Source organism: Oncorhynchus mykiss, chromosome 10 (assembly GCF_013265735.2).
Source record: "Oncorhynchus mykiss isolate Arlee chromosome 10, USDA_OmykA_1.1, whole genome shotgun sequence".
In the NCBI taxonomy this organism is placed as follows: Eukaryota; Metazoa; Chordata; class Actinopteri; order Salmoniformes; family Salmonidae; genus Oncorhynchus; species Oncorhynchus mykiss.
In genome coordinates this window covers 20,120,288-20,148,085 of record NC_048574.1, presented here as the reverse complement: position 1 = coordinate 20,148,085, position 27,798 = coordinate 20,120,288, and the positions used below count along the sequence as shown (strand labels likewise).

General features: G+C 42.8%; 1 protein-coding gene across 5 annotated transcripts in view; it reads right to left on the bottom strand.

The window, feature by feature from the left end:
* Positions 1-27,128, bottom strand: part of LOC110534862 (glutamate receptor 4) — a 186,286-nt gene extending 159,158 nt beyond the window's left edge. Inside the window, exons 1-2 of one of the 5 annotated variants that reach the window (XR_005053597.1) lie at positions 26,749-27,126; positions 25,304-25,462 (exon numbers count right to left, since the gene is read on the bottom strand). Coding sequence is in view for 4 of the 5 variants with exons in the window: in XM_036989863.1 (XP_036845758.1) it covers positions 25,304-25,462; positions 26,749-26,836 (247 nt within the window). In the remaining variant the exon portion in view is untranslated. Of the gene's footprint in view, positions 1-25,303; positions 25,463-26,748 lie in introns of all 5 variants that reach the window. The other 4 variants (XM_036989863.1, XM_036989861.1, XM_036989862.1 and 1 more) reach the window with 4 other exon arrangements.
* Positions 27,129-27,798: the final 670 nt, after the last annotated feature.

The following is a 27,798-nucleotide window of genomic DNA, read 5'->3' as shown; positions in this document are numbered from 1 at the left end:
GATGTGTTGTGCACTGAAGTCCACAAGCAAAGGGAAAAGGTGAGAGGAGGAAAGCGTGTAGACGCGAGAAGGAATTCTACAGCGATCAAAGGGATCATGCTGTACGTATGTGGCTGCTATGAAAGTGAACTGTGTTTGATTGTGATCAGGGGTGTTTTCATTCCGCTGATTCTGTTGAAAAACATTTCTTAAACGGAAGCAAACGGAACAAAATGGGGGATAAACATACCTGAATTTGTCCAATAGAAACTCATGTTTGCAACTGTTGGACTAATGATTACACCCTAGACCAGCTAGATGCAGGCACAAGTGTGCAAGTCGGTATTGAATGTGTCAACGTCTGTCACCTTGATTACATACATTTCTCTCGACCTTTGCACCTATGTTGTAAACTTTCATTCTTGGCTAGGTTGTAGCAACCTCATGATGGGTATAGGAAGTATCCTGTAGTTGCCTTAACCTATCCATGTTATATTGAGCTGGGTGAATGGAATATGAATGACAGTCATCCAATATGCTGTAATAGAAATAAGGCCATGTTCATTAAAAAAATAATCGTCCTCCCCCACTGATTTCTACCTCAAATACCTCTTACCCCTCCCTGCACATTGATATGGTAGTGGTACTCCCTGTACATAGCTTCATTCCGGTATATTGTATTACTCTTGAGTTACTCAGTTATTGTACTTATTTTTTAACTCTGCATTGTTGAGAAAGGGCTCGTAAGTAAGTATTTCATGGTAAAGTCTACACCTGCTATATTCAGTGAATGTGACAAATAAAATCAGATCTTTAATGATTTGATTTGAGATACAGCCAAAGATATGTTGCTAGAACTACACAGCTCATAGCAGACTGCAGGACAAAAAAATAGAGGTGTTTCGTACATCGTTCATTCCTGCCACTATCCTTCTCTCACGATTATCTAACAGCACCTGTGGTCCTGTGTGGCTTAGTTGGTAGAGCACGGCACTTGCACCCCCCAGGTCGTGGGTTAAATTCCCACTGGGGGCCATGCATATAAAAAAAGGTATGCACACACTACTGTGTGGATAAAGGGTGTCTGCCAAATGGCATTTTTATATGTAACACATCTCTCTTTTCAGAACTGTTGTCACCACAGGATGCCCATCATACAACCAGGGCAGTCCATGATGGATACTATAGGCCAGGGGTATTCAACTCTAACCCTATGAGGAGTGGTTTTCTGTTCTACCTGATAATGAATTGCAGGTTGAGTTTGAGGGCTATAGGCCTGTCCACGGAGGCTCCACAGTCATAGTACCACACACTGTGTGTGCTGTTGACTCTAGGAGACTTTAGGATACAGACAGCACAGGGCCTTCACTGAGGGGGAGAAGGAAGTGGAAGAGTGTGAGGCAGTTGTCACTCACATCAGGCCTCTCCTCCTCTCCTCTACCCCTCTATCTTCCTCTCTACCACTCTAGCTCCCTCTCTACCCCTCTAGCTCCCTCTCTATCTCCCTCTCTACCCCTCTATCTCCCTCTCTACCCCTCTAGCTCCCTCTCTACCCCTCTCTAACCCTCTCTACCACTCTCCACCCCTCTCTAACCCTCTTTAACACTCTTTACCCCTCTATCTCCCTCTCTACCCCTCTCTACCCTTCTCTACCCTTCTCTACCCCTCTGGCTCCCTCTATCTCCCTCTATACCCCTCTATCTCCCTCTCTACCCCTCTAGCTCTCTCTCTCTCTACCCCTCTAGCTCTCTCTCTCTACCCCTCTAGCTCTCTCTCTACCCCTCTCTAACCCTCTCTACCCCTCTCCACCCCTCTCTAACCCTCTGTAACCCTCTTTACCCCTATCTAACCCTCTCTACCTCTCTCACTCCCTCTCTACCCCTCTCTCTACCAGACATGTCCTATATCAGAGTGACACTTTACGCCCCAACACCCCTCAACACAAACCTTATCCCCGTTCCCCGTACTCTCTGTACACCCTCAGTGCACGACAGAGCCTTCAGGCCTCTGGTCTAATGCGGAAGGAACAGAGAATATGAAGAGACAGTTTGGATTTTGCCTCCAGAGTTTTAATGCAGCAAAGCCAAAGTTTCAGGTCTGGCCAAGACCCACAGTGGTCGAAATATAGAATTAAATAAAACAATATTGTGTATTATAGCTTTGTGTGTGTGTGTGTGTGTGTGTGTGTGTGTGTCTGATTTATTTATTACATTTCACTAACAAACTGAGATGAATATGTTCTCAGTTGCATAAAGGCTTAATATGAAACCCATTAAGGTAGTTGGTTTGCCTGTCTGATTTAACAATAAATCAAATCAAATCAAATCAAATTTTATTTGTCACATACACATGGTTAGCAGATGTTAATGCGAGTGTAGCGAAATGCTTGTGCTTCTAGTTCCGACAATGCAGTAATAACCAACAAGTAATCTAACTAACAATTCCAAAACTACTGTCTTGTACACAGTGTGAGGGGATAAAGAATATGTACATAAGGATATATGAATGAGTGATGGTACAGAGCAGCATAGGCAGATACAGTAGATGGTATCGAGTACAGTATATACATATGAGATGAGTATGTAAACAAAGTGGCATAGTTAAAGTGGCTAGTGATACATGTATTACATAAGGATACAGTCGATGATATAGAGTACAGTATATACGTATGCATATGAGATGAATAATGTAGGGTAAGTAACATTATATAAGGTAGCATTGTTTAAAGTGGCTAGTGATATATTTACATCATTTCCCATCAATTCCCATTATTAAAGTGGCTGGAGTTGAGTCAGTGTCAGTGTGTTGGCAGCAGCCACTCAATGTTAGTGGTGGCTGTTTAACAGTCTGATGGCCTTGAGATAGAAGCTGTTTTTCAGTCTCTCGGTCCCAGCTTTGATGCACCTGTACTGACCTCGCCTTCTGGATGATAGCGGGGTGAACAGGCAGTGGCTCGGGTGGTTGATGTCCTTGATGATCTTTATGGCCTTCCTGTGACATCGGGTGGTGTAGGTGTCCTGGAGGGTAGGTAGTTTGCCCCCGGTGATGCGTTGTGCAGACCTCACTACCCTCTGGAGAGCCTTACGGTTGAGGGCGGAGCAGTTGCCGTACCAGGCGGTGATACAGCCCGCCAGGATGCTCTCGATTGTGCATCTGTAGAAGTTTGTGAGTGCTTTTGGTGACAAGCCAAATTTCTTCAGCCTCCTGAGGTTGAAGAGGCGCTGCTGCGCCTTCTTCACAATGCTGTCTGTGTGAGTGGACCAATTCAGTTTGTCTGTGATGTGTATGCCGAGGAACTTAAAACTTGCTACCCTCTCCACTACTGTTCCATCGATGTGGATAGGGGGGTGTTCCCTCTGCTGTTTCCTGAAGTCCACAATCATCTCCTTAGTTTTGTTGACGTTGAGTGTGAGGTTATTTTCCTGACACCACACTCCGAGGGCCCTCACCTCCTCCCTGTAGGCCGTCTCGTCGTTGTTGGTAATCAAGCCTACCACTGTTGTGTCGTCCGCAAACTTGATGATTGAGTTGGAGGCGTGCGTGGCCACGCAGTCGTGGGTGAACAGGGAGTACAGGAGAGGGCTCAGAACGCACCCTTTTGGGGCCCCAGTGTTGAGGATCAGCGGGGAGGAGATGTTGTTGCCTACCCTCACCACCTGGGGGCGGCCCGTCAGGAAGTCCAGTACCCAGTTGCACAGGGCGGGGTCGAGACCCAGGGTCTCGAGCTTGATGACGAGCTTGGAGGGTACTATGGTGTTGAATGCCGAGCTGTAGTCAATGAACAGCATTCTCACATAGGTATTCCTCTTGTCCAGATGGGTTAGGGCAGTGTGCAGTGTGGTTGAGATTGCATCGTCTGTGGACCTATTTGGGCGGTAAGCAAATTGGAGTGGGTCTAGGGTGTCAGGTAGGGTGGAGGTGATATGGTCCTTGACTAGTCTCTCAAAGCACTTCATGATGACGGAAGTGAGTGCTACGGGGCGGTAGTCGTTTAGCTCAATTACCTTAGCTTTCTTGGGAACAGGAACAATGGTGGCCCTCTTGAAGCATGTGGGAACAGCAGACTGGTATAGGGATTGATTGAATATGTCCGTAAACACACCGGCCAGCTGGTCTGCGCATGCTCTGAGGGCGCGGCTGGGGATGCCGTCTGGGCCTGCAGCCTTGCGAGGGTTAACACGTTTAAATCTCTTACTCACCTCGGCTGCAGTGAAGGAGAGACCGCAAGTTTTCGTTGCAGGCCGTGTCAGTGGCACTGTATTGTCCTCAAAGCGGGCAAAAAAGTTATTTAGTCTGCCTGGGAGCAGGACATCCTGGTCCGTGACTGGGCTGGATTTCTTCCTATAGTCCGTGATTGACTGTAGACCCTGCCACATGCCTCTTGTGTCTGAGCCGTTGAATTGAGATTCTACTTTGTCTCTGTACTGACGCTTAGCTTGTTTGATAGCCTTGCGGAGACCAGACACCTTGCCCTGATTAAAAGCAGTGGTTCGCGCTTTCAGTTTCACGCGAATGCTGCCATCAATCCACGGTTTCTGGTTAGGGAATGTTTTAATCGTTGCTATGGGAACGACATCTTCAACGCACGTTCTAATGAACTCGCACACCGAATCAGCGTATTCGTCAATGTTGTTGTCTGACGCAATACGAAACATGTCCCAGTCCACGTGATGGAAGCAGTCTTGGAGTGTGGAGTCAGCTTGGTCGGACCAGCGTTGGACAGACCTCAGCGTGGGAGCCTCTTGTTTTAGTTTCTGTCTGTAGGCAGGGATCAACAAAATGGAGTCGTGGTCAGCTTTTCCGAAAGGGGGGCGGGGCAGGGCCTTATATGCGTCGCGGAAGTTAGAGTAACAATGATCCAAGGTCTTTCCACCCCTGGTTGCGCAATCGATATGCTGATAAAATTTGGGGAGTTTTGTTTTCAGATTAGCCTTGTTAAAATCCCCAGCTACAATGAATGCAGCCTCCGGATAAATGGTTTCCAGTTTGCAAAGAGTCAAATAAAGTTCATTCAGAGCCAACGATGTGTCTGCTTGGGGGGGGGATATATACGGCTGTGATTATAATCGAAGAGAATTCTCTTGGTAGATAATGCGGTCTACATTTGATTGTGAGGAATTCTAAATCAGGTGAACAGAAGGATTTGAGTTCCTGTATGTTTCTTTCATCACACCATGTCACGTTAGTCATAAGGCATACGCCCCCGCCCCACTTCTTACCAGAAAGATGTTTGTTTCTGTCTGCGCGATGCGTGGAGAAACCTGTTGGCTGCACCGCTTCGGATAGCGTCTCTCCAGTAAGCCACGTTTCCGTGAAGCAAAGAACGTTACAGTCTCTGATGTCCCTCTGGAATGCTACCCTTGCTCGGATTTCATCAACCTTGTTGTCAAGAGACTGGACATTGGCAAGAAGAATGCTAGGGAATGGTGCACGGTGTGCCCGTCTCCGGAGTCTGACCAGAAGACCGCCTCGTTTCCCTCTTTTTCGGAGTCGTTTTTTTGGGTCGCTGCATGGGATCCACTCCGTTGTCCTGTTTGTAAGGCAGAGCACAGGATCCGCGTCGCGAAAAGCATATTCTTGGTCGTACTGATGGTGAGTTGACACTGATCTTATATTCAGTAGTTCTTCTCGACTGTATGTAATGAAACCTAAGATGACCTGGGGTACTAATGTAAGAAATAACACGTAAAAAAACAAAAAACTGCATAGTTTCCTAGGAACGCGAAGCGAGGCGGCCATCTCTTTCGGCGCCGGAAGTAGTATATGTGCCTTGGTACAGTATTGTAGAGTGTGAGTCAGTCAGAGGAACGTTATGTCAGGCCTTGCGCTGGTCCAGTGCATTATTGTACATTAACGCCCTACATGGTTCAGTGCAAAACTAGATTGACAAAATGATTGACCAATTTGTTTAGTGACTGAATTTAACATATACTTTTGCTACTCACCAAAGAAAATATGTTGGTAGTGTGCTGAATAACTGCAATTTGTACAAAATAAACAACTTTCAAGCACTTATCATCATCTGATGTCTATGCCTCATTAATCCACCCTTGACTCCCCTTGAAAGAGAGAGAGAGAGAGAGGAGTGGTTAGGGAGAGTGAGGAGGAGAGAGGAAAGCAAGATGAGGGTAGAAGATGGAGTGGCGTGCAATTGCGGAACTCCTGTCTGAATGTTCGTCCCTCCGTCCATCTGCACCTACGCCTGTCTGCCTTTCTGCCTGCCTCCCTCCCCACCTGCCTCCTTCCCTGCATTCCTCCCCATCCTGCCTCCCTCTATTTTGTAGAGTACGTCATCCGACCCCCTCCCCTCGGGAGCGGAGAAAACCCAAGGATACCTGACCATTTGATTCTGTCTTGTCTTTCTCCTTGGGAGCATTACAGTCTGCGCCAGCAGATTTACACGAGAGCCTGTTCCAATGACACCGAGAGCAGGGGAAGGAAAGAGGGAGAGAAAGAAAGTTGGAGAGGGAGAGAGAGAAAGAGAGAAAGAAAGAAAGAAAGAGGGAGTGAGTGAGTGAGACAGAGAGAAAGAGAGAGGGAGAGACAGATATAGGGAGGTTGGGAGAGGCAAAAATCCCCCGTCTGAATTCAAGGGAGATCCAATATAATAATGCGGTTCTACCGTCTTACAGACCCGCCATGAGATGCCTGGAAATGTCAAGGGCATCTCATGGCTTAATCAGCTTCTCCATCCTCTCTCCATGTCCACTTCAAGAAAATAAACGGTGTGTGTGTGTGTGTGTTTCTCATGACAGAGATAGACTTAACAAGTAAGCCTATGTCTCTGGCTAGTATGTATAATGTAACATACAAAGTATGTATAAATGTCAGATCGTACACGCTATACAACAAAGCTATGATGCACCATGCAACAGAATTTAACATCTTAAATTCTCCCTCAAATTAAATATAACTTCATCATCACCCTCATGATGACCATAACTATAATCACCACCATCATCATCACCATCATGACTAGCTTCGGGACTGCAACGTATGCCAGGCGTACAGTGCACTACATGACTTTCAAAATCCTAACATCGCTGAGCCCCTCACATTAAAAACCTCTTTGGGATAGGGGGCAGCATTTTCACTTTTGGATAAATAGCGTGCCCAATTTCAACACTCTGAGGTTTCTAAAACTGTTTGAATCATGTCTGTGAGTATAACAGAACTTATGTAGCAGGCAAAACCCTGAGGACTAACCGTTCAGAATCTTTTTTTCTTTAGGTCTCTGTCTGTTCAGTGAGTTCTCGTTGGCAAACGATATTTCTTCGGAACTGGTATACATTTCCTACCGCTTCCACTGGATGTCACCAGTCTTTGGAATTTGGTTGAGGTTATTAATTTGTCCAATGAAGAAGTAGGCCATCTAGGTACTGGGTAACACTGTTGAGAGTGCGCAAGACATGAAAAGTAGCATGGTTTGTTGTCTTCCTGTATTGAACACAGATAGACCCATCTACAATTTTATCGATTATTAACGTTTAAAAATACCTAAAGTTGTATTACAAAAGTAGTTTGAAACATTTTAGCAAAGTTTTTATTGCAACTTTTGAAATGTTTTGTAGTGACGTTGTGTTTTTTGGAAGCTGTTTTTTTCTGGATCAAACGCGCTTTATAAATTGACATTTGGATATATATGGACGGAATTAATCGAACAAAAGGACCAATTGTGATGTTTATGGACATATTGGAGTGCCAACAAAAGAAGCTCGTCAAAGATAATACATGTTTTATATTTTATTTCTGCGTTTTGTGTAGCGCCTGCAGGGTTGAAATATGCTAACCTCTTTGTTTACTATTGTGCTATCATCAGATAATAGCGTCTTATACTTTCACCGAATAATAGCGTCTTATACTTTCACCTTTTTAAAATCTGACATGTTGGCTGGATTCACAACGAGTGTAGCTTTAATTTAGTATCTTACATGTGTGATTTAATGAAAGTTAGATTTTTATATATTAAAAAAATATTTGCCGCGCTGCATTTTCCCTGTTTTTTGCCCAAGTGGGACGCAACCGTCCCCTATACCATAAGAAGTTTTAAATGACTGTCTTTCTTGTTTGTTTTTTTGTCTTGCCCAACGTAGTGTAGCTCACACTGAACAATGTTCCACAGCAGATTTTGGTGTAACCGGTGGGCTTCAACTCTCTGACGAGCAGGGGATCAAGGTGAACGGGTGAGGTCTTTACATCGTCCACCCTCACCTCCTGAGGCGCCTCATCACATGTCAGCTGCTAACACCCACATCATCCACCCTCACCTCCTGAGGCGCCTCATCACATGTCAGCTGCTAACACCCACATCATCCACCCTCACCTCCTGAGGCGCCTCATCACATGTCAGCTGCTAACACCCACATCATCCACCCTCACCTCCTGAGGCGCCTCCTCACATGTCAGCTGCTAACACCCACATCATCCACCCTCACCTCCTGAGGCGCCTCCTCACATGTCAGCTGCTAACACCCACATCATCCACCCTTACCTCCTGAGGCACCTCATCACATGTCAGCTGCTAACACCCACATCATCCACCCTACCTCCTGAGGCACTTCATCACGTCAGCTGCTAACACCCACATCATCCACCCTCACCTCATCACATGTCAGCTGCTAACACCCACATCATCCACCCTCACCTTCTGAGGCGCCTCATCACGTCAGCTGCTAACACCCACATCATCCACCCTCACCTCATGAAGCGCATCATCACATGTCAGCTGCTAACACCCACATCATCCACCCTCACCTCATGAAGCGCATCATCACATGTCAGCTGCTAACACCCACATCATCCACCCTCACCTCATGAAGCGCATCATCACATGTCAGCTGCTAACACCCACATCATCCACCCTCACCTCCTGAGGCGCCTCATCACATGTCAGCTGCTAACACACTCACACACAAACATGGATATACACACATACACACAAGGATAAGGATGCACACACACACATATTCGGATACGGATACACACACTCTCTCTCTCTGGTCCTGGTATGGTGTGAGGGGTGTGGGAGGTGAGAGGCTGATGGCCAGTAAATGGACTCCAATAATAATCTGTCATTGTTACAAGCCAGGCAGGAGGAGCTAAGGGTCAGGACGTCAACAGACAGTGGAGGGAGGTCACGCTCTCGTTCTCTCTCTCTAGCTCTCTCATTATGACCAGGGCTCAGTTGAAGGGTAGGATAGAGATAGAATTGCTGAGGTGGCATGTCATCCCATTTCAAGGGAGTAGCATGTACTGTATGGAGACGGCATTGTAGTGTACTGTATGGAGACTGTATGGTAGTGTACATTATGGAGACTGTATTGTAGTGCACTGTATGGAGACTGTAATGTAGTGTACATTATGGAGACTGTATTGTAGTGCACTGTATGGAGACTGTATTGTAGTGTACATTATGGAGACTGTATTGTAGTGTACTGTATGGAGACTGTATTGTAGTGTACTGTATGGAGACTGTATTGTAGTGTACATTATGGAGACTGTATTGTAGTGTACTGTATGGAGACTGTATGGTTGTGTACTGTTTGGATACTGTATTGTAGTGTACTGTATGAATACTGTATTGTAGTGTACTGTATGGAGATTGTATTGTAGTGTACTGTATGGAGACTGTATTGTAGTGTACTGTATGGAGACTCCATTGTAGTGTACTGTATGGAGACTGAACTCTACAGTATTATCACTGTACTACTACAGTATTATCACAGTATTACTACTGTATTATCACAGTATTACTGGGCAATTTGGAACTATATGTAGAAGGAGGAGGGATTTATATATATATATATATATATATGAACCCATACGTAAGATACATATAAATGAATTTACAAAATCAAGCAGAGCCTCCAGCCCATCTAGATTGAGTGACGTCCGTCTGTATGACCTCTCCATGGATAAAGGCTAGCGATCAAGACGTCAAACCTTGGATGACTCAGGGTCATTCAGATGATTGCAGAGGGCCGCAGTGGTGTTTGATATCTAAACCTATAACGAGCATCTCAACCAGTGGCGTAGGCAGAAATCCATTGATGGCAGGGCCAGCAAAAATGTAGGTTGGCCAAAATTTGGGCCCTCAAATCATCATAAAATTATCATTAAAGCCTACCCTATACCCTACTGTAATCGATCGCACTCAACAAACCATCTAATATGATTTCACATTACAGACCAAATAGACCAAACATTCATGACTCTTGCATTTAAAATGCAACTCACATAGACCTACACATAATAAATCATAGGCCTATAATTAATAGACTATGAGACTAGAACATATGCCCTAATACAACAGTAATAATCACATTGCTTATACTGTAGACTAGAACAATGGTCATCAACCTTTTCTTAGAAAGGTTTGATTTTCTCCATGTCGGCCTACCACTTATTATAAATAACGTAGAGTTCCTTATTTTTTTAAACTCAAGTCTCAAGCTAGGCTATATAATAACACTGGTCAGAGGTAAGTTGTTGTAGCTAGGCTATACGATAACACTGGTCAGAGGTCAGTTGTTGTAGCCTATTATCGGAGCAGAAACTGAAATAACTTAATTTTTTATTTCACTGGACTGATGGTCATGTTTCAGCAGAGGAAGGGAGAGAGTGCGAGATGAAGTACAGGAGCGTGTTTCATGATTTCTGAAAGTGTTGAATAAAAACAGTGTTATAGTGCTGATCATTGTTTCTGAATGTACTGAAACTATATTTAAGGCCCTCGATTAGATCAATGCAATCAGGGGACAGGAGGCCCTTCATGGCAAAATCACTGATATCAAATAACTTCGCAAATTCTCCAACATCCTCTTCTGTAGACAGTCTCTTAAAAAAAATTGAACAGTGAGCTTCGTTTGGCCATTTGACTTGTTTTTGCTAGCCAAGTTGGCTAGTGAGTCATAGCTAGCTAGCTAACGGTGAGTAACGTACACAGTGTACTCTAGCCTATACAGCGATAGCTACTGTTTATTGTACATGGTATCAGTGCTATGTGACACGCGCTTGAAACCTCCCAATAATTAGAAATTGATAAGCTGATTGTTATTTTTTTACCATTCGTTTTTATAGTTTTTTCCCGATAAATAATCAAGCATAATTCAAATTCATTACATAGGCATGAATTAAATTGATTTCATTTACAGCACTACAATTTATGTAAGATATCCTTGAATGTCCTGAATGGCATCTACCAAGTAAAAGGTATTATTATTAGTAGTATTATTGTCAATATACGTATATTTCTTTCATTGTCCCACCCCCTCCCTACTGCTTGTTCCGAATTCTATCTGATGGTGTATGTTGAGGCCAGTGACTTGGACTGAAATAGGTGTCGGTACTCATTTTGGGTGCAGGTACAGTATATTTTTAGGTGCAGAATCTCCTTAATAGTTTTGTGCTAATATTCAAAAGGAGCTGCAGGAGCTCAAGCAGAGGAACTTTTGAGGTGCCGGTATTCAGTTCCTGTGAGCTCCTTGCCAAGTCATGTGCTGTGCTTAAGTAAAAATACACATAATGTTCCGTTTGGAACACTGACAAATAAAGCATAAACAAATTAAATAAAACATATACTGTATATACAGTAGCAGTCAAAGTTTGGACACACCTTCTTATTCCAGGGTTTTTCTTTATTTTTTCCATTTTCTACATTGTAGAATAATAGTGACGACATCAAAACTATGAAATTACAGATATGGAAGTAACCCAAAAAGTGTTAAACAAATCAGATTCTTCAAACAGATTTTTCAAAGTTCTTGAAATTTTCTGCATTGACTGACCTTCATGTGTTAAAGTAATGATGGACTGTCGTTTCTCTTTGCTTATTTGAGCTGTTCTTGCCATAATATGAACTATCTTCTGTATACCACCCCTACCTTGTCACAACACAACTGATTGGCTCAAACGCAATAAGAAGGAAATTCCACATATGAACTTTTAACAAGGCACACCTGTTAATTGAAATGCATTCCAGGTGACCTCATGAAGCTGTTTGAGAGAATGCCAAGAGTGTGCAAAGCTGTCATCAAGGCAAAGTGTGGCTACTTTGAAGAATCTAAACTATAAAATATACAGTATGATGATTTGTTTAACACTTATTGGTCACCACATGATTCCATATGTGTTAGTTAATTGTTTTGATGTCTTCACTATTATTCTACAATGTAGAAAATAGTAAAAATGAAGAAAAACTATTGAATGAGTAGGTGTGTCCAAACTTTTGACTGGTACTGTATATACATTTTTTGCTCAATCTGATTGTGTGCCTACACCACGATCTCATCTAGTGAAGACCTTGATGGAATCAAATCAAATGTTATTAGTCACATGCGCGGAATACAACAGGTGTTGATGTCAGGTTGTGCGCTACTGGTATAGAAGTCAGGTGCAGGTGAGCAGAGAGTTGTGATCAGGCTCACACTTTATTTGGCAGAAGCAACAACAGACGGACGCAACTGCGTCAAAAAACCTCCAGCCAATGGCAGAAGTGAAAAGTACGACAAATAAAATCAAATTTTATTTGTCACATACACATGGTTAGCAGATGTTAATGCGAGTGTAGCGAAATGCAGTCACAATGATGCAAATGTTTAACAATTAAACCTACTTCGGGTTAAACACGGTACCCGGGGAAAAACCAGCCTGGCTCGTCACACAAAAAACGTAACAAAACAATTCCACAAAGACATGGGGGGAACAGAGGGAATATATATGTAGTGTGATTAGGGAATGTAAACCAGGTGTGCGGGGAAACAAGACAAAACACATGGAACAATGAAAAGGGGAGAGGCGACGGCCAGAAGACCGGTGACGTCGACCGCCGAACGCCGCCCGAACAAGGAGAGGAGCCGACTTTGGCGGAAGTCGTGACAGTAGACCTTACAGTGAAATGCTTACTTACGAGCCCCTAACCAACAATGCAGTTTAAAATAAAAACGGATAAGAATAAGTAATAAAAGTAACAAGTAATTAAAGAGCAGCATTAAAATAACAATAGCGAGACTATATAGAGGGGGTTGCTGGAACATATTCAATGTGCAGGGGCACCGGTTAGTTGAGGTAATATGTACATGAAGGTAGAGTTATTAAAGTGACTATGCATAGATGATAACAACAGAGAGTAGCAGCAGTGTAAAAGAGGAGGAGAGGGGGGTGGGGGCAATGCAAATAGTCTGGGTAGACATTCAGGAGTCTTATGGCTTGGGGGTAGAAGCTGTTTAGAAGCTTCTTGGACCTAGACTTGGAGCTCCGGTTACACTTGCCGTGTGGTAGCAGACAGAACAGTCTATGACTAAGGTGGCTGGATTCTTTGACCATTTTTTTCAGCTCTTACAAAAAATAGCAACAAACATAAACAAACCAATGTGTCATAGTGTGTTATAAGAGTTATGACAACGACTATGTATGAATGATAAATTACAAAACATGAGATAAAGATGTGAGAGTCATCCCACTGGGTACAGATGTCAGTTCAATGTATAGTTTTGATTTACATTTGATTGTGTTGTCAACTAAAGTGAATTCAACATGAAATAAAAAGGTAAAAAATCGCCGTGTTGATGGTTGATGACTTTGATGACTTTTTGCAAATCTAATCAGTTTTCCATTTTGATTAAACATAATCAACTTGATTTTGGAGGTTGAAATGATGTGGAAACAACATTAATTCAACCAGTTTTTGCCCAGTGGGATGTAAGGTATACTTGTATAGATCATGTTCATATAACTGAAACCAATACCCTCAAAATGAGCACAGGCATTTTGGGCTAGGTAGCACTCAACTTCACTTCCTTCTTTTCTTCAAAGCTGGTTGTAATGACATTGTAATGACGTTATTTCATTTAAAAAACAAAGTTGGTTGTAATGACGCCATTTCAACCACCTGCCCCACTGAGTTCGTAGCTGCAGTCCAAAATATAAAAGATCTTCACCACTGACTTTACAGATAGTAGCACACTGCAATATGAAGCAAAGTCAATATCTGCCCTGCAGACAGAGCAAAAGGAGTTACTGATGATGCTGTCAACATGTTAGTCAACAACATCATAACAACTCTACTCCACATGAGCACAACCTCATTTATGCCTCATTTCATCGCTTTTTGACATGAGGAGACTTAAGAGCTGAAATAGTTGCTGTACCCAAACGTCAGTTGGTTGTATTTCATCGCCAATCATCGATAGTACCATCTCCAACAACCCAAATTACCTCTGCAGTCAATTCAATATGTTGTCTGGAGATGTAGAACAAATAGAGTACATTTATATAATTTGATCTCAATTTCAAAATAGTCTCTCTATTTGCCCTTTTCTGTAAAGAATATTTGAAGACATCCTTGATTTAGGCCTGCATTCATAAAGTGTTGAAGTGCTGATCGAGGATATTTTCTCCCCTATCCATTATTCATTGATATGTTAAAAGGCAAAACTGATCCTAGCCTCTCAAGGATCGGATCTTTTTTTTTTTTAAATTTCGCCTAAAATGACATACCCAAATCGAGCTGCCTGTAGCTCAGGACCTGAAGCATGGATATGAATATTCTTGGTACCATTTGAAAGGAAACACTTTGACATTTGTGGAAGTGTGAAATTAATGTAGGAGAATATAACACATTAGATCTGGTAAAAGATAAGAAAAAGAAAAACATGGGTTTTTTTTTGTTTGTTTTTGTACCATCATCTTTGAAATGCAAGAGAAAGGTCACAATGTACTATTCCAGGTTAGGAGCAATTTCGATTTTGGCCTCTAGATGGCAGCAGTGTATGTGCAAAGTTTTAGACTGATTCAATGAACCATTGCATTTCTGTTCAAAATGTTGCATCAAGACTGCCCAAATGTGCCTAATTGGTTTATCAATACATTTTGAAGTTCATAACTGTGCACTCTCCTCAAACAATAGCATGGTATTATTTCACTGTCATGGCTACTGTAAATTGGACAGTGCAGTTAGATTAACAAGAATGTAAGCTATCTGACAAGATCATATATGTCTACGTCCTGGGAAATGTTCTTGTTACTTACAACCTCATGCTAATCACATTAGCCTATGTTAGCTCAACCGTCCCATGGGGGGGAGGGGGGGGGGATCCTGTAGAGGCTAGATCAGCGCTCCTACCCTGGTCTGTGAATCCTGCTCAATATCTGGATGATGCTAGGTAGAGGACAGTGGAGGGTTGGCTGGACGTGGGAGGGAAGTGGGTTGGCTGGATGGGGGAAGGGTGTAATGGGGAAGGGGAAGGGCTATTAATGCAAAGTCAACCCATCCCAGTGACGTCCTTGTGTTTTGACTAGTCTCCAGCCGCCCCCTCCTTCTCCCCTTCCCCTCTCCCACTCTCACTGTATGTCTCTTCCTCTTTCCCTCTCTCCCTGTTCCTGTCCTCACCCACTGTGCTTTGAGACTGGAGTGATTCATCATAAAACAGAGAGCCCTGCTATCAGCCAGGTCTCCCAAATCAAATAAAACCAAAGTACACACACATACACGCACGCACGCACACACACCCACATACAGGCACGCACTAGATCAGGCTGAAGGACAGGTAGAGCAGAATCAGGGCCAAGAGCAGACTGTAATGTTCCACTGGGGGTGAACAGGGCCTGGCTGGGAATCAGGTTCAAAGGCTTTACATCGTCAACAGGAATGATTATGAAAAAGATGGGTTGCGTTCAGTTGGGCGCACTGAAGAAAAACATTTTGCAATGGATAACAAAAATATGTGTTCTTTTTGAAGAAGTTCAGGTAGCACCTCCTCGTTTGAAAACATTTTCGACAAACTGAACTGGCAATATGGTGTTGGCTCCACCTATGCGCCTAATAAGCTATGGGAAATGCCATACATATGGCTATCCTACCTTCCTTCCTTCACGCACGCACGCATGCAAACACACACACTCACACACACACACACACACGCACATGCACACGCACACACACACACACACACACACACACAGTGACAAAGGGGAAGCTGTTTTTTGGAGCAGGCCAAAATAATATGATAGTATATAACCTCCCCGTTTCAAAACATTTCAAAATGTTTTCCACCTACTGAACAGGACACTGGTTCCTCAGTTACTGTATATGAGAAGAGGAAGGAAGCCCTGGGTCTGACAAAAGATGGGCGCTCTGCTAGCTCTTCTGTCTCTTCTCTCCCTGACCGCTCGCTCCTCTCAGCTTTGAGAAATGCCAAGTCAATACTGGAGTTACAGCTGAGAAGTTCATACACAAACACAAGGGTGCATCTCGCGCTAGAGGGAGAATGGTGCTATGACAGCTCGTGTACACACACACACATCCTCACAGTGTATCTTTCGCTCTATGTAACTCTCTTTTACAAGAAGATATAGACTGAGACAAACACTCTCTCTCATCTCCATGGCTCTCCATTAGGGTGGTCTCTCTGTGTGGCTGCTCTCAGGTGATTTGTTTCTTAATTAAGGGAATTAGGGTTAGGATTTATGAGTCCCCTCCAGCTTCACCTCTCCCCCTCTTCCCTCTCCCTTCATCCCTCCATCCCTTCATCCGCCTGGCCACATTAATCCCTCATTAGAGGAGAAGCCCCCTCGCCATTCCCCTTGCCCCTCCCTACATCCCTCAATCCCTTCCTCTCTCCTAACAACACCTACTAACCTGTCTCCAAGAATTTCACACACACACACACACACACACACACACACACACACACACACACACACACACACACACACACACACACACACACAACCAATTACCTCCATTTAAGTACATCAGAAATCCTTGAAGACATCAGGCATGATACCTGTCATTTAAATGCCACTCTCAGCCCTCTCTCTTTCTATCTCATTCTCTCAATTTCTCTCTTTCTGGAAAAGCCCCAGAAAGGGTTCCATTAACTTCTTTGGGACTGGGGGGCAGTATTGAGTAGCTTGGATAATAAGGTGCCCAGAGTAAACTGCCTGCTACTCAGGCGCAAAAGCTAGAATATGCATATTATTATTACTATTGGATAGAAAACACTCAGAAGTTTCTAAAACTGTTTGAATGATGTCTGTGAGTATAACAGAACCCATATGGCAGGCAAAAACCTGAGAAAGAAATCCAAGCAGGAAGTGGGAAATCTGAGGTTTGTAGTTTTTCAACTCAGCCTCCATTGAAGGTACAGGGTGATATTAGTTATGTTTCACTTCCCAAGGCTTCCACTAGATGTCACCAGTATGTATAACCTTTTTTGAGGATTATACTCTAAAGGAGGGGCTCGTAAGGGCTCTTTGAGTGAGTGGTCTGGCAGAGTGCCACAGCCTCGGTCTGGTGCGCTCACGTGAAAGGTAGCTACGTTCCACTTCATTTGTACAGACAAAGGAATTGTCCGGTTGGAACATTAATTAAGTTTTATGTTAAAAACATCCTAAAGATTTATTCCATACTTAGTTTGGCATGTTTCTACGGGCTGTAACGGAACTTTTTAAAACTTTTCGTCCGACGTTCGCGCGACCTGAACCCGCTTTTGGATTTGTTTACCAAACGCCCTAAAAAAAGAAGATATTTGGACATAACTGATGGACATTATTGAACAAATCAAACATTTATGGTGGAACTGCGATTCCTGGGAGTGCATTCTGATGAAGATCATCAAAGGTAAGTGAATATTTAAAATGCTATTTCTGAGTAATTGACTACCCAATATGGCGGGTATCTTTTTGGCTGCTTTGTTGTCTAAAGGCTGTACTCAGATTATTGCATGGTTTGCTTTCTCCGTAAAGTTTTTTTGAAATCTGAGAAGGAGAAGGAGTAGTTTATCTAAAGTTCCATGTATAATAGTCGTATCTTTATCAATGTTTATTATGAGTATTTCTGTAAATTGATGTGGCTCTCTGCAATATCACGCATGTTTTAGAACTACTGAACGTAACGCGCCAATGTAAACTCAGATTTTCTTATATAAATATGAAGATCCTCAAAGCTTAGTGATTCATGTTATCTCTTTTTCTGCTTTTTGGGACTCCTCTCTTTGGCTAGAAAAAATGGCTGTGTTTTTCTATGACTTGGTGGTGACCTAACAATCGTTTGTGGTGCTTTCGCTGTAAATCCTTTTTGAAATCAGACCCTGTGGCTGGATTAATGAGAATTTTATCTTTAAAATGGTGTAAAATACTTGTATGGACAGTGTTTTAATTGAATTGGTTAATGAACACATAGTTACTAAAATCATCTAACAATATCCTGTTCATACACACACATGAATACAGAAACACATCGAGAGATACAAGGACATACATGTGCTCCTAGACACCTTTAGAAACCAGAGTAGACCCTTATAGAATATAGAAATGTAGATACCTGACTACCCACTATATAACACACATACCCATACACTTGGTGTGGAGGAGACTGAGTCAGAGTGCCATGCAGAATATTAATGAGTCATCAGAGATGAACGTGTCACTATGTCAATAAGGAGAGAGACAGGGGGGCAGCAGCTCAGTTTGTGAGAGCTGGACTCAACCCATTCAATCTCTAACCCTTTCCCCTCTTTTTCTTCCTCCCAAGATCTACTCACTCAATAAGTCACAGTCAATGTTGGTGTTTTGGAAAGAAATCTCTGCCTGGAGAGAAATCCAAAATTGCCCATTTCACACTATCGGGCCGACTCCGTCGGTATTGTACTTTGTGGTACTGGTTTGGATATGTTCTGTTCCCATTGTCCTTTCGCGCACGGTTCCAGGAACTATGGTGGATGCCCAACCAAGTCAACTCAGTATGGCTCAGCTTGGCTCGGTAGTGTGAAAAGGGTGCACATACCAGCATCCATTCTCATCGTCATGGCAATTACCCTTGTCAGCTTTGTAGACTGTCACCGACAGGATTTGTTGGATGAAGTACATCTTCCACACAATTACTGTAGGTCCCTCTCTCAGGCTCTCTTTATTTCTCTCTTTGGAAACATATGTCCTTGAACCAGCGTTAAGGTCATTCGGACCCTATTCAAACCCTTTATATCTAAGCAGAGACAGGGAGAGAGAGTGTGATGTAAACAATGGATTTAAAATATATATTTTATTTAACTAGGCAAGTCAGTTAAGAACAAATTCTTATTTACAATGACGGCCTCCCCTGGCCAAACCCAGATGACGCTGGGCCAATTGTGCGCCGCCCTATGGGAATCCCAATCTTGTGTGTGTGTGTGTGTGTGTGTGTGTGTGTGTGTGTGTGTGTGTGTGTGTGTGTGTGTGTGTGTGTGTGAGAGAGAGAGAGAGAGAGAGAGAGAGACTCTCCTGCCCCTCGGCTATTGGGGCCGCATTGATTGGCTGATATAATTCCGTTCTGATTTGGCTCGACCAATCAATGGTTGACTTCCATTAAGCTGAGAGGAAAGGGAGTCGGAATTCTCTGCTCTTCTTGATGGGAGTTTTTTACACTTAACTTCAGGAGGACAAATGGTTTGGCTCTACCTCAAGCTATATGTCAGTTCCTAGCGGGCAAAATTGGGCATGGGACGTCATAATAATGTTATTTTCTGTTTATAAACTAGTTTGCTGGTTGTAGAAACGTGATATTACAATCACAAAAAAAAACGTAATTCTATCAGTAGACAACCATGTCGTCAGAAAATACCGCTAGAATAACGTTGTTGCGACTAGTTTTGAAACCAGCTGACTGGTTACTTCTCTATCAGGTAACAATGGAAAATAAAGGTGACAATACCAATCCACTACAATGTCAAATAAATGTCAAAGACACTGTCTGTTCAATCATTCTTACTGACGATGATTAAAAGGAAAAGCAGCACATTCATATAGGAGATTATATTACATATATCCAGTGGAGGCTCCTCAGAAGAGGAAGTGGAGGACCATCCTCCTCAGTGAAATTCACAAAAATAAAAATAGTGAAACTATAGATACAACTATACTTAATATACTCATGTCACCAGTAGCCTCAACAGCACTCTGTTAGCACCATGGTGTAGCTGGAAGACAGCTAGTTTCCGTCCTCCTCTCGGTACATTGACTTCAATACAAAACCAAGGAGACTCATGCTTCTCGTCTCCTTCCATAGACTTACACAGTAATTATGACAACTTCCGGAGGACGTCCTCCAACCTATCAGAGCTCTTGCAGAATGAAAATAAAATTTTGTCCACACAACGAAGGATCAGAGAATGAATCTAGTACTGAAAGCTTAAGCTACAACTAGCTAACACTGCAGTGCATAAAATGTGGTGAGTAGTTGACTAAATTAGAGAGAAAGACAATAGTTTAACAGTTTTTAACAAATTCATTTCTTAAAAAATGAAGGAGAAGCAAGAGGGAGAGCTAGCTATTTTTCATTGTATTTTTCCCACTTTCACTTACTTTGATAGCTAGCTAGTTTAGCCTACTCAAACACCCAGCTCAAACAGATAAGGATGCTAAATTAGCTAGCTGGCTATGGATATCCAACACTGGAACTCTTCCAAGGCAAGCTTTTGGTTCTATTAATTAATTGCCACCAGGGCAAGCTGGTAACTGCTAATGTGCTTGCTGACTATACACTGTACTGCATGATTTGAGCAGGTTTACTAATGCGTTTGTTCTATTGGCTGTGTTGACTATGACGTTAGATGGCGACAATGATGTAGGCTGTCTATAGCGGTTATGATATGAGTGTTTGGCTTGGAAAGTTTTTTTTTGCCTGGTCATAGACAGCTGACGTGTGGTGCAATGAAGTCCATAAGCGAAGGGAAAAGGTGAGAGAGGAGGAGCGCGTGTGACCAGGGGTGTATCCATTCCGCCGATTCTGTTGAAAAACTTTCCTTAAACAGAAGCAAACGGTACAAAACGGGGATAAACATACTTGAATTTGTCCAATAGAAACTCTTGTTTGCAACTGTTGGACTAATGATTACAACCTAGATCAGCTAGATGCATGCAAGAGTGTGCAAGGCAGTATTAAATGTGTCACTGTCTGTCACCTTGATTACTAAAGATTCTCTTGACCTATGCACCTACATTGTAAACATTAATTCATAGGCTAGGTTGTAGCAACCTCATGATGGGTATAGGGAAATTTGAGTATCGTGTAGTACCCTAAATCTATCAATGTTACATTGAGCTGGGTGAATGGAATATGAATGAGTCATTCAGTATGCTGTAACAGAAATAAGGACATGCTCATAAAAAAAGCTATACACTACCATTCAAAAGTTTAGGGTCACTTAGAAATATCCTTGTTTTTGAAAGAAAAGCACATTTTTGTCCATTAAAATAACATCAAATTAATCAGAAATACAGTGTAGACATTGTTAATGTTGTAAATGACTACTGAAACTGGAATATCTACATAGGCGTACAGGCCAATTATCAGCAACCGTCACTCCTGTGTTCCAATGGCACGTTTTGTTAGCTAATCCAAGTTTATCATTTTAAAAGACTAATTGATCATTAGAAAACACTTTTGCAATTATGTTCACATAGCTGAAAACAGTTGTGCTGATTAAGAAGCAATAAAACTGGCCTTCTTTAGACTAGTTGAGTATCTGGAGCATCAGCATTTGTGAGTTAGATTACAGGCTCAAAATGGCCAGAAACAAAGACTTTCTTCTGAAACTTGTCAGTCTATTCTTGTTCTGAGAAATGAAGGCTATTCCATGTGAGAAATTGCCAAGAAACTGAAGATCTCGTACAACGCTGTGTACTACTCCCTTCACAGAACAGCACAAACTGGCCCTAACCAGAATAGAAAGAGGAGTGGGAGGCCCCGGTGCACAACTGAGCAAGTACATTAGAGTGTCACACGCACAAGCACATACACACACTATAAACACACATACACAAACACACTGTAAAAACACACACAAACACACACACACCCCATTCCTTAAACACATGTCTCAGACACAACTCTTCATCCTCTGCTTAACTTAGCCATCAGTTTTCTAATATCGCATCGTTGATAATAAAAGACAAGCGGTGGGGCGGGGGGCCTGGTGTATTTATAGACTCCTGGAGGGCGAGAGGGATCATCAGAAGCCAAATCATCTGTCCTGGGAACCCGCCTTGGGGCCAAACACAGATGAGAGAAACACTGCACCCCAGAGAACCAGAGAGCAACAAATCACTAACACACCAAATATGAGACATGGGGATTGGTGCGAAAGAGAGAGAAATGATGAGATAGTGCATGCTGCTGCAAAGTAACAAAAGAGAACAGACTATATAGCTTATAGTAGATGAACACCAAATATGAGACATGGATTGGATGTTACTGCTACGCACACAGCAATGGAGAATGGATGGAACATAGCCTTTAGTTAGTAGGTGAAACTCAAATGCTGGTATGAGACATGGAGGATTGACAGAAGAGAGAAATAGACTCTGCAGTGACCAGCAATAGAGAATGGATGGAACTGAATAGACAAACGTCCAATATGAACCATGGGCACTGAGGATAGCATGGAAAGTAGAAGTCGGTACACACACAGCCATAAAGAATGGGACATAGCCTAGCCGTAGATTGCAGTTATACAACGGTGAATGGGAGATGGGGGAATAAGCATATTGAATCGAAACTAAATACAAAGTCTGTGTCCTAAATAGCACCCGATTCCCTACATACTGTAGTGCACTATTTTTGACAAGTGCACAATACTGAGAACAGAGTGCCATTTGGGATGCAGACAAAGACTAGAGCACATAATGTGAACCATGGGGGGCTGGTGAGAATGCAGTGAATTGAAACCCCACTCGACGTGACATGCCATACTACGCAATTCAATGTGACAACCTTCAACTTGACGTAAGTACAGTACGTGACGAGACTCGATGTGACACTAACACAGGCTGTGACGTATCTGTGTTCAAATAACACCGAATGGAATGGACTGTTTCCCAACCGTCAACCAATGCTCAATGTGACATCACTCGACCTTGTGACCCTAACAACTGAGGCCCTAACCAGTGAGGCTGTACTATACGGCAGACTTAGTGATTTGGAGGCTCCAGACAGGCCAGTCTGAGGCACCCTCTGTCCCTCGAAATGCGTGGACAAAATGTTTTAATGGGCTATTATATTAAAGACGTAATTTAACTGTAAAAATGTATTACCTTTTAATGTGCCGTAAACCAAACCAGTCATTGTGTTTTTATCTGATTGTCAAAAAATAACTTCAGAAAGTAGATTATCTTCACACGTTCATCCCAAAATTATTCCAGCATCCAAACAGTGCACTGTGCACCAGCCAACAAACTTACAATTTGCAAGTGGAGAAACTATCTCACCAGAGAAAGCCTCCGAGCGAGCGAAACAGCGCCCCTCTGTCTTACTATCTGTAGCCCATGTATCTGATGCTGACATGCCATCCTCTTTTTCACCAGACAGCATCAGACACATGGGCTACACATATATGTCCTCTGCCTCAACGACAATGGCAGTATTATCAGCAGCACCTGTCATTTTCCAAAATAAATGCGTATTGTATCCCCCTAGAGTCCAAGGGCCCTGGGCTGGGTTTCTACTTAGCTAGCCTCAATGAGAACCAGGTCTCCCTAAGAAGTTAAGCCTGGGAAAGTTCATGGCAGAAAACTAGCTAAATAGGGGTGAAGACCCGGTGTAAATCAGTTTCGCCTCGCTAAACGTCAAACCAATTGAATGCCTTGCTTGGGCGGAGCTCCAATAGCGCTCACCAGTTTAGTGCCATCGTGCAACAGTGTGTGACAATTATTTTCACAGTCTATAGTGAGGGTGGCAGGGAAATCGAAAGATAATTATTTTTTGGGATGTATGTCAATTTTATGAATAGAGCACACTTCTGACAAAACAGAATTAAGATATTTGTTGTTGTTGTTGATGAAACATAATATGCTATTAACCCATAGAAACACATTGAATAACAGATTCATATATAAAATAACAGGAAGTCCAACATTTTATCAAAATAAAGTATGTTTTGAAGTGTCTGTCTTATTTCTGAGATATACATGTATAGTGATTTTTTTATTACCATGGAATTACTTGTATACCTTTGACGTGGAAATGCCCTAATCACTTCCATTCATTTTTCGTCCCGGCACCGGGTTACCTTCATACGAGTCCCATAGAGCAGAACAGAGAACACGGTTGTGTTTGTGAGAGTCTCCTCTTTCCATAGAGGGGTCATAATAACATATTAATTTGTAGGGCAAACCGACTCTACAGACGTTTTTGTGAGAAACACGATTTTCAAGATATCTCCTGGTCTGACAAACACCAGCAGATGCGGTAAGCCGACATATTTATTTATTTTTTAGGCCCAGCTCATGAGGCCCCTCTATGATGTGAGGCCTGAGTCAATTGCTTCTTCTTCCTAATGGTAAGTCCGCCAGTGACTATACTATATAATTCTATACTATATACAAACCCCCAATGAGCGGAGAGATAGACTGAGAACGGGCAGATGTGGACCTTAACTATGGAAGCCGACCCAGCTGAGGATGATGAGAAGAGATGACTGTGAGGGAGAAAAGCCTGACAGTGAGGGAGAAACATGTGTGTGTATACTAAAGCAGAGTAGATGAAGTCACGTCCAGTACCAGACTGCAGTCGTACCCGGGGGCAAGAAAGGACAAGCCTCTCTCACACAGGGCTCCTAAGGTTAGCAGCAGGGTATTCACCACCACAACCAGCAGTCACTCCCCGCAAACAAACAATGACAGGCTTAGCCAACACTGCTCCTCGCTACCTGCTGCTGAGCCATAGTGATGAAGGGAAACATGCACAGCCTGCCACAACAACCTCACACACATACATTTCATAGACGTACATACATAAATGAATGTACATGCTCTAATGTATGCAAAGAGGAGAGAGTGCCTTGCTAGATAAGAATCACAGTTTGTTTCATACACACACACACACACACACACACACACACACACACACACACACACACACACACACACTAAGTTGAAGCTGGGAGGGAGCCAGAGAGTATCCTGTCATGTTGCAGTGTTCATGGGGACACACTGTATACTGTGTCTGTGTGTATGTATCATGGGCGTGCACATGTGTGTGACAGAGAAAGAAATAAGGCACACAGACACACTATCTTCTCACAATCTCACCATAGCATACAGTAACATACCACTATAGTCTCACAACGGTAATAGGCAAACCTTCTCATGCCATTAGACAATCCGCATCCCAAAGACCCTTCCATCCACCCCAACCTGGGTTTTAACCGTCTGCAATCACAGTCTAACAATGGACACAATTGTGTTATGCCAACACCCTGGCATCCAAACCAGAGTTTGACTTGACTGGTCAGATGAGAAAGATAGCCATTAAAACATGAAATTGGGATGCATCTGGCCAGTCTGTACTCACAGGCATTGGTGACAGCAAAGCTGTTGGCCGTCTCGATGTTGTCCACATGAGGCACCAAGTTGAAGGGGGCCTCGGACGCATTGGGACTGGTATTGTGCAGAAAGATGGCCAGGCGAAACGCTGTGTATTCCTGATCCGTGTTTCTGATGAACAGGCCACCTGCAGAGAGAGGGAGAAAGGGAGAGAGGGATGAGAGAGAGGTATTTATTATTATATGTATTATATATATACAGTAAATATTTTTAAAATCCTTTTATCACGTTTAGCTATAAATACATAGCGAAATTAAATGCAGGGAGAGAGAGAGACAGGGAGAGAGAGCGATGGATGGATGGATGGATGGATGGATGGATGGAGAGTGAGAGAGTGAGTGAGCAATGGGATGTCTGTCACTGAGCATACAGTAAATGCTTTGATGAAAAACAAGAGCCACAGCCAATAACCTTAACACATTGTCCCTCCCAAAGGACCCTGCCTGGAAATCGTAAAAGGTCAACCAAGCTTGAATAGACATGTGGCCCATTGGAATATACCTTTAAAACACACCACACATCTATTAAGTTCAAAATTATTATTCGACAGAGGGATATCATTCGACCCAGAATTATTTGCGTTCAGCATGATTTGTTCGGGTGTGCTTGAGCTATAAAGAAGCCAATTCGATCGACTCAGCAGTAATATTAACGCACTGGATTTACGGTTCCTTTTTGGGCCACGGCCAACACCATAAGTTAAAGGCCAAAAGACCGAGGGCACTTGACACTAGCAGAGATCCCTCCACGGCGCGGCTTTTAGGCTACATATAGTCAGTCAGTGCTTTAGCTGGGTTCAGACAGAGGCTCTAGATTGAATAAACGCGCTCCTCGTGTTTTCTCAGTGGCAACGAACCCAGCCAGCAACATATAAAACAGTATGACCATGACAAACGGGTTTATGCAAAAGCAGAACGGAGTCTTCTGAATGTAACAGGGGTGAGTGTGCACTCTGCAGCAGGGCTACACACACTTTGAGATAATTCCCGCTGCTGATCCATTCGCTCCGACCAAGCGAAGCATCCAGTCATTGCTCGGAGCACTAGGCTACTGCTGCAGTGGGGCTTTGAAAGGACACCGAATGCTTAGGACCGCACTGAAACAGTTATGTATGACCATATATACATGTTTCCCTTCTGCAAATACGAGACGTACGAGACAAAACATTGAATCAACTAGGAACAAATTGAAATTGTAATGTTAATACAGTAATAGGTTTCTCAGTCAATTTCTCAGTCAATTCTACTTTGCAATGTCAATGTTATGTGATCATGAATGATGAACAAGTAGCCAATTTCCTAACAAGGTCACATAAACTATAATGAAAACAAGACCTTATTCACCACTTCATAACCCGATTGGCAAATGTCCATGCCCTTTTAATTGTCAAGCACTGCTGTAGGCTACACTTACCGATCTGTACACTGCTTGGGAAAGCCCCCATTGTGAGTCCCCGAAAGACAGACAATATCAATAGAAACTGGTCACAAGAAATCCTCATTTTGTTTTGGTTAAAAACTGATAAGAGACATTGAAGAGGATGACAGTCGGGGGAAAAACAAGACGAAAAGAAAAAGAGGCTCCGTTCATTAGCAATCCATTATGGGTTGAATCTTCCCCCGCAGTGCCGGCAAACGCTGGTACATACGGCTGTTGGGCAGTAGAGACGTTACACACAAGATGAGGGGAGCTTGTCAGTGGTGGGCTGCCTGCATGGAGAGCGGAATCACACATGCGCTTTCTTTCAAGCCTGTCTCCCTCTCTGCTGCCGTTCTCGAACTCCTCCCGCACATGTTCCCTCAACGCCACCCTGTTACTCGTTGAGAAGAAGTGTCCTATTCTATAAGCAGGTTAGCGTTTTGTTCTGGAGGCAGCTTTGCAGAGTGGTCACTAGTGGGCACAGTCATAAGTCATAAAATCTTATTTAAAATCTAACCCTAACCTTAACTACACAGTTAACCCTAATGCCTAACCCTAAACTTAAATCTAACCCTAACCTTAATTCTAACCCTAAACTTAACTACACAGTTAATAACCCTAATGCCTAACCCTAAACTTAAATATAACCCCAACCTTAACTACACAGTTAACCCTAATGCCTAACACTAAACTCAAATCTAACCCCAACCTTAACTACACCCTAATGCCTAACCCTAAACTTAAATTAAGACCAAAAGCTAATTTTAGTTTTCATGAATTTTTACAATATATCAAATTTTGACTTTACAGATGACCTAAGTGAAAATCACTCAGTTCATTGTCCAGGACAAAACTCATGACAATAAACGTCAACCTACATTATATTATACCAGTTGTGGTATGTATACCAGTTATGGTATAAAGAGAACCATTGAATTTCAGCACACTTATATAATTTGCCTATCTATGACACTGCAGAATGTTTGAGGCTCTGATATTGTGGCATAATACGAATGTCATCGATTCATTACCAGATATATACAC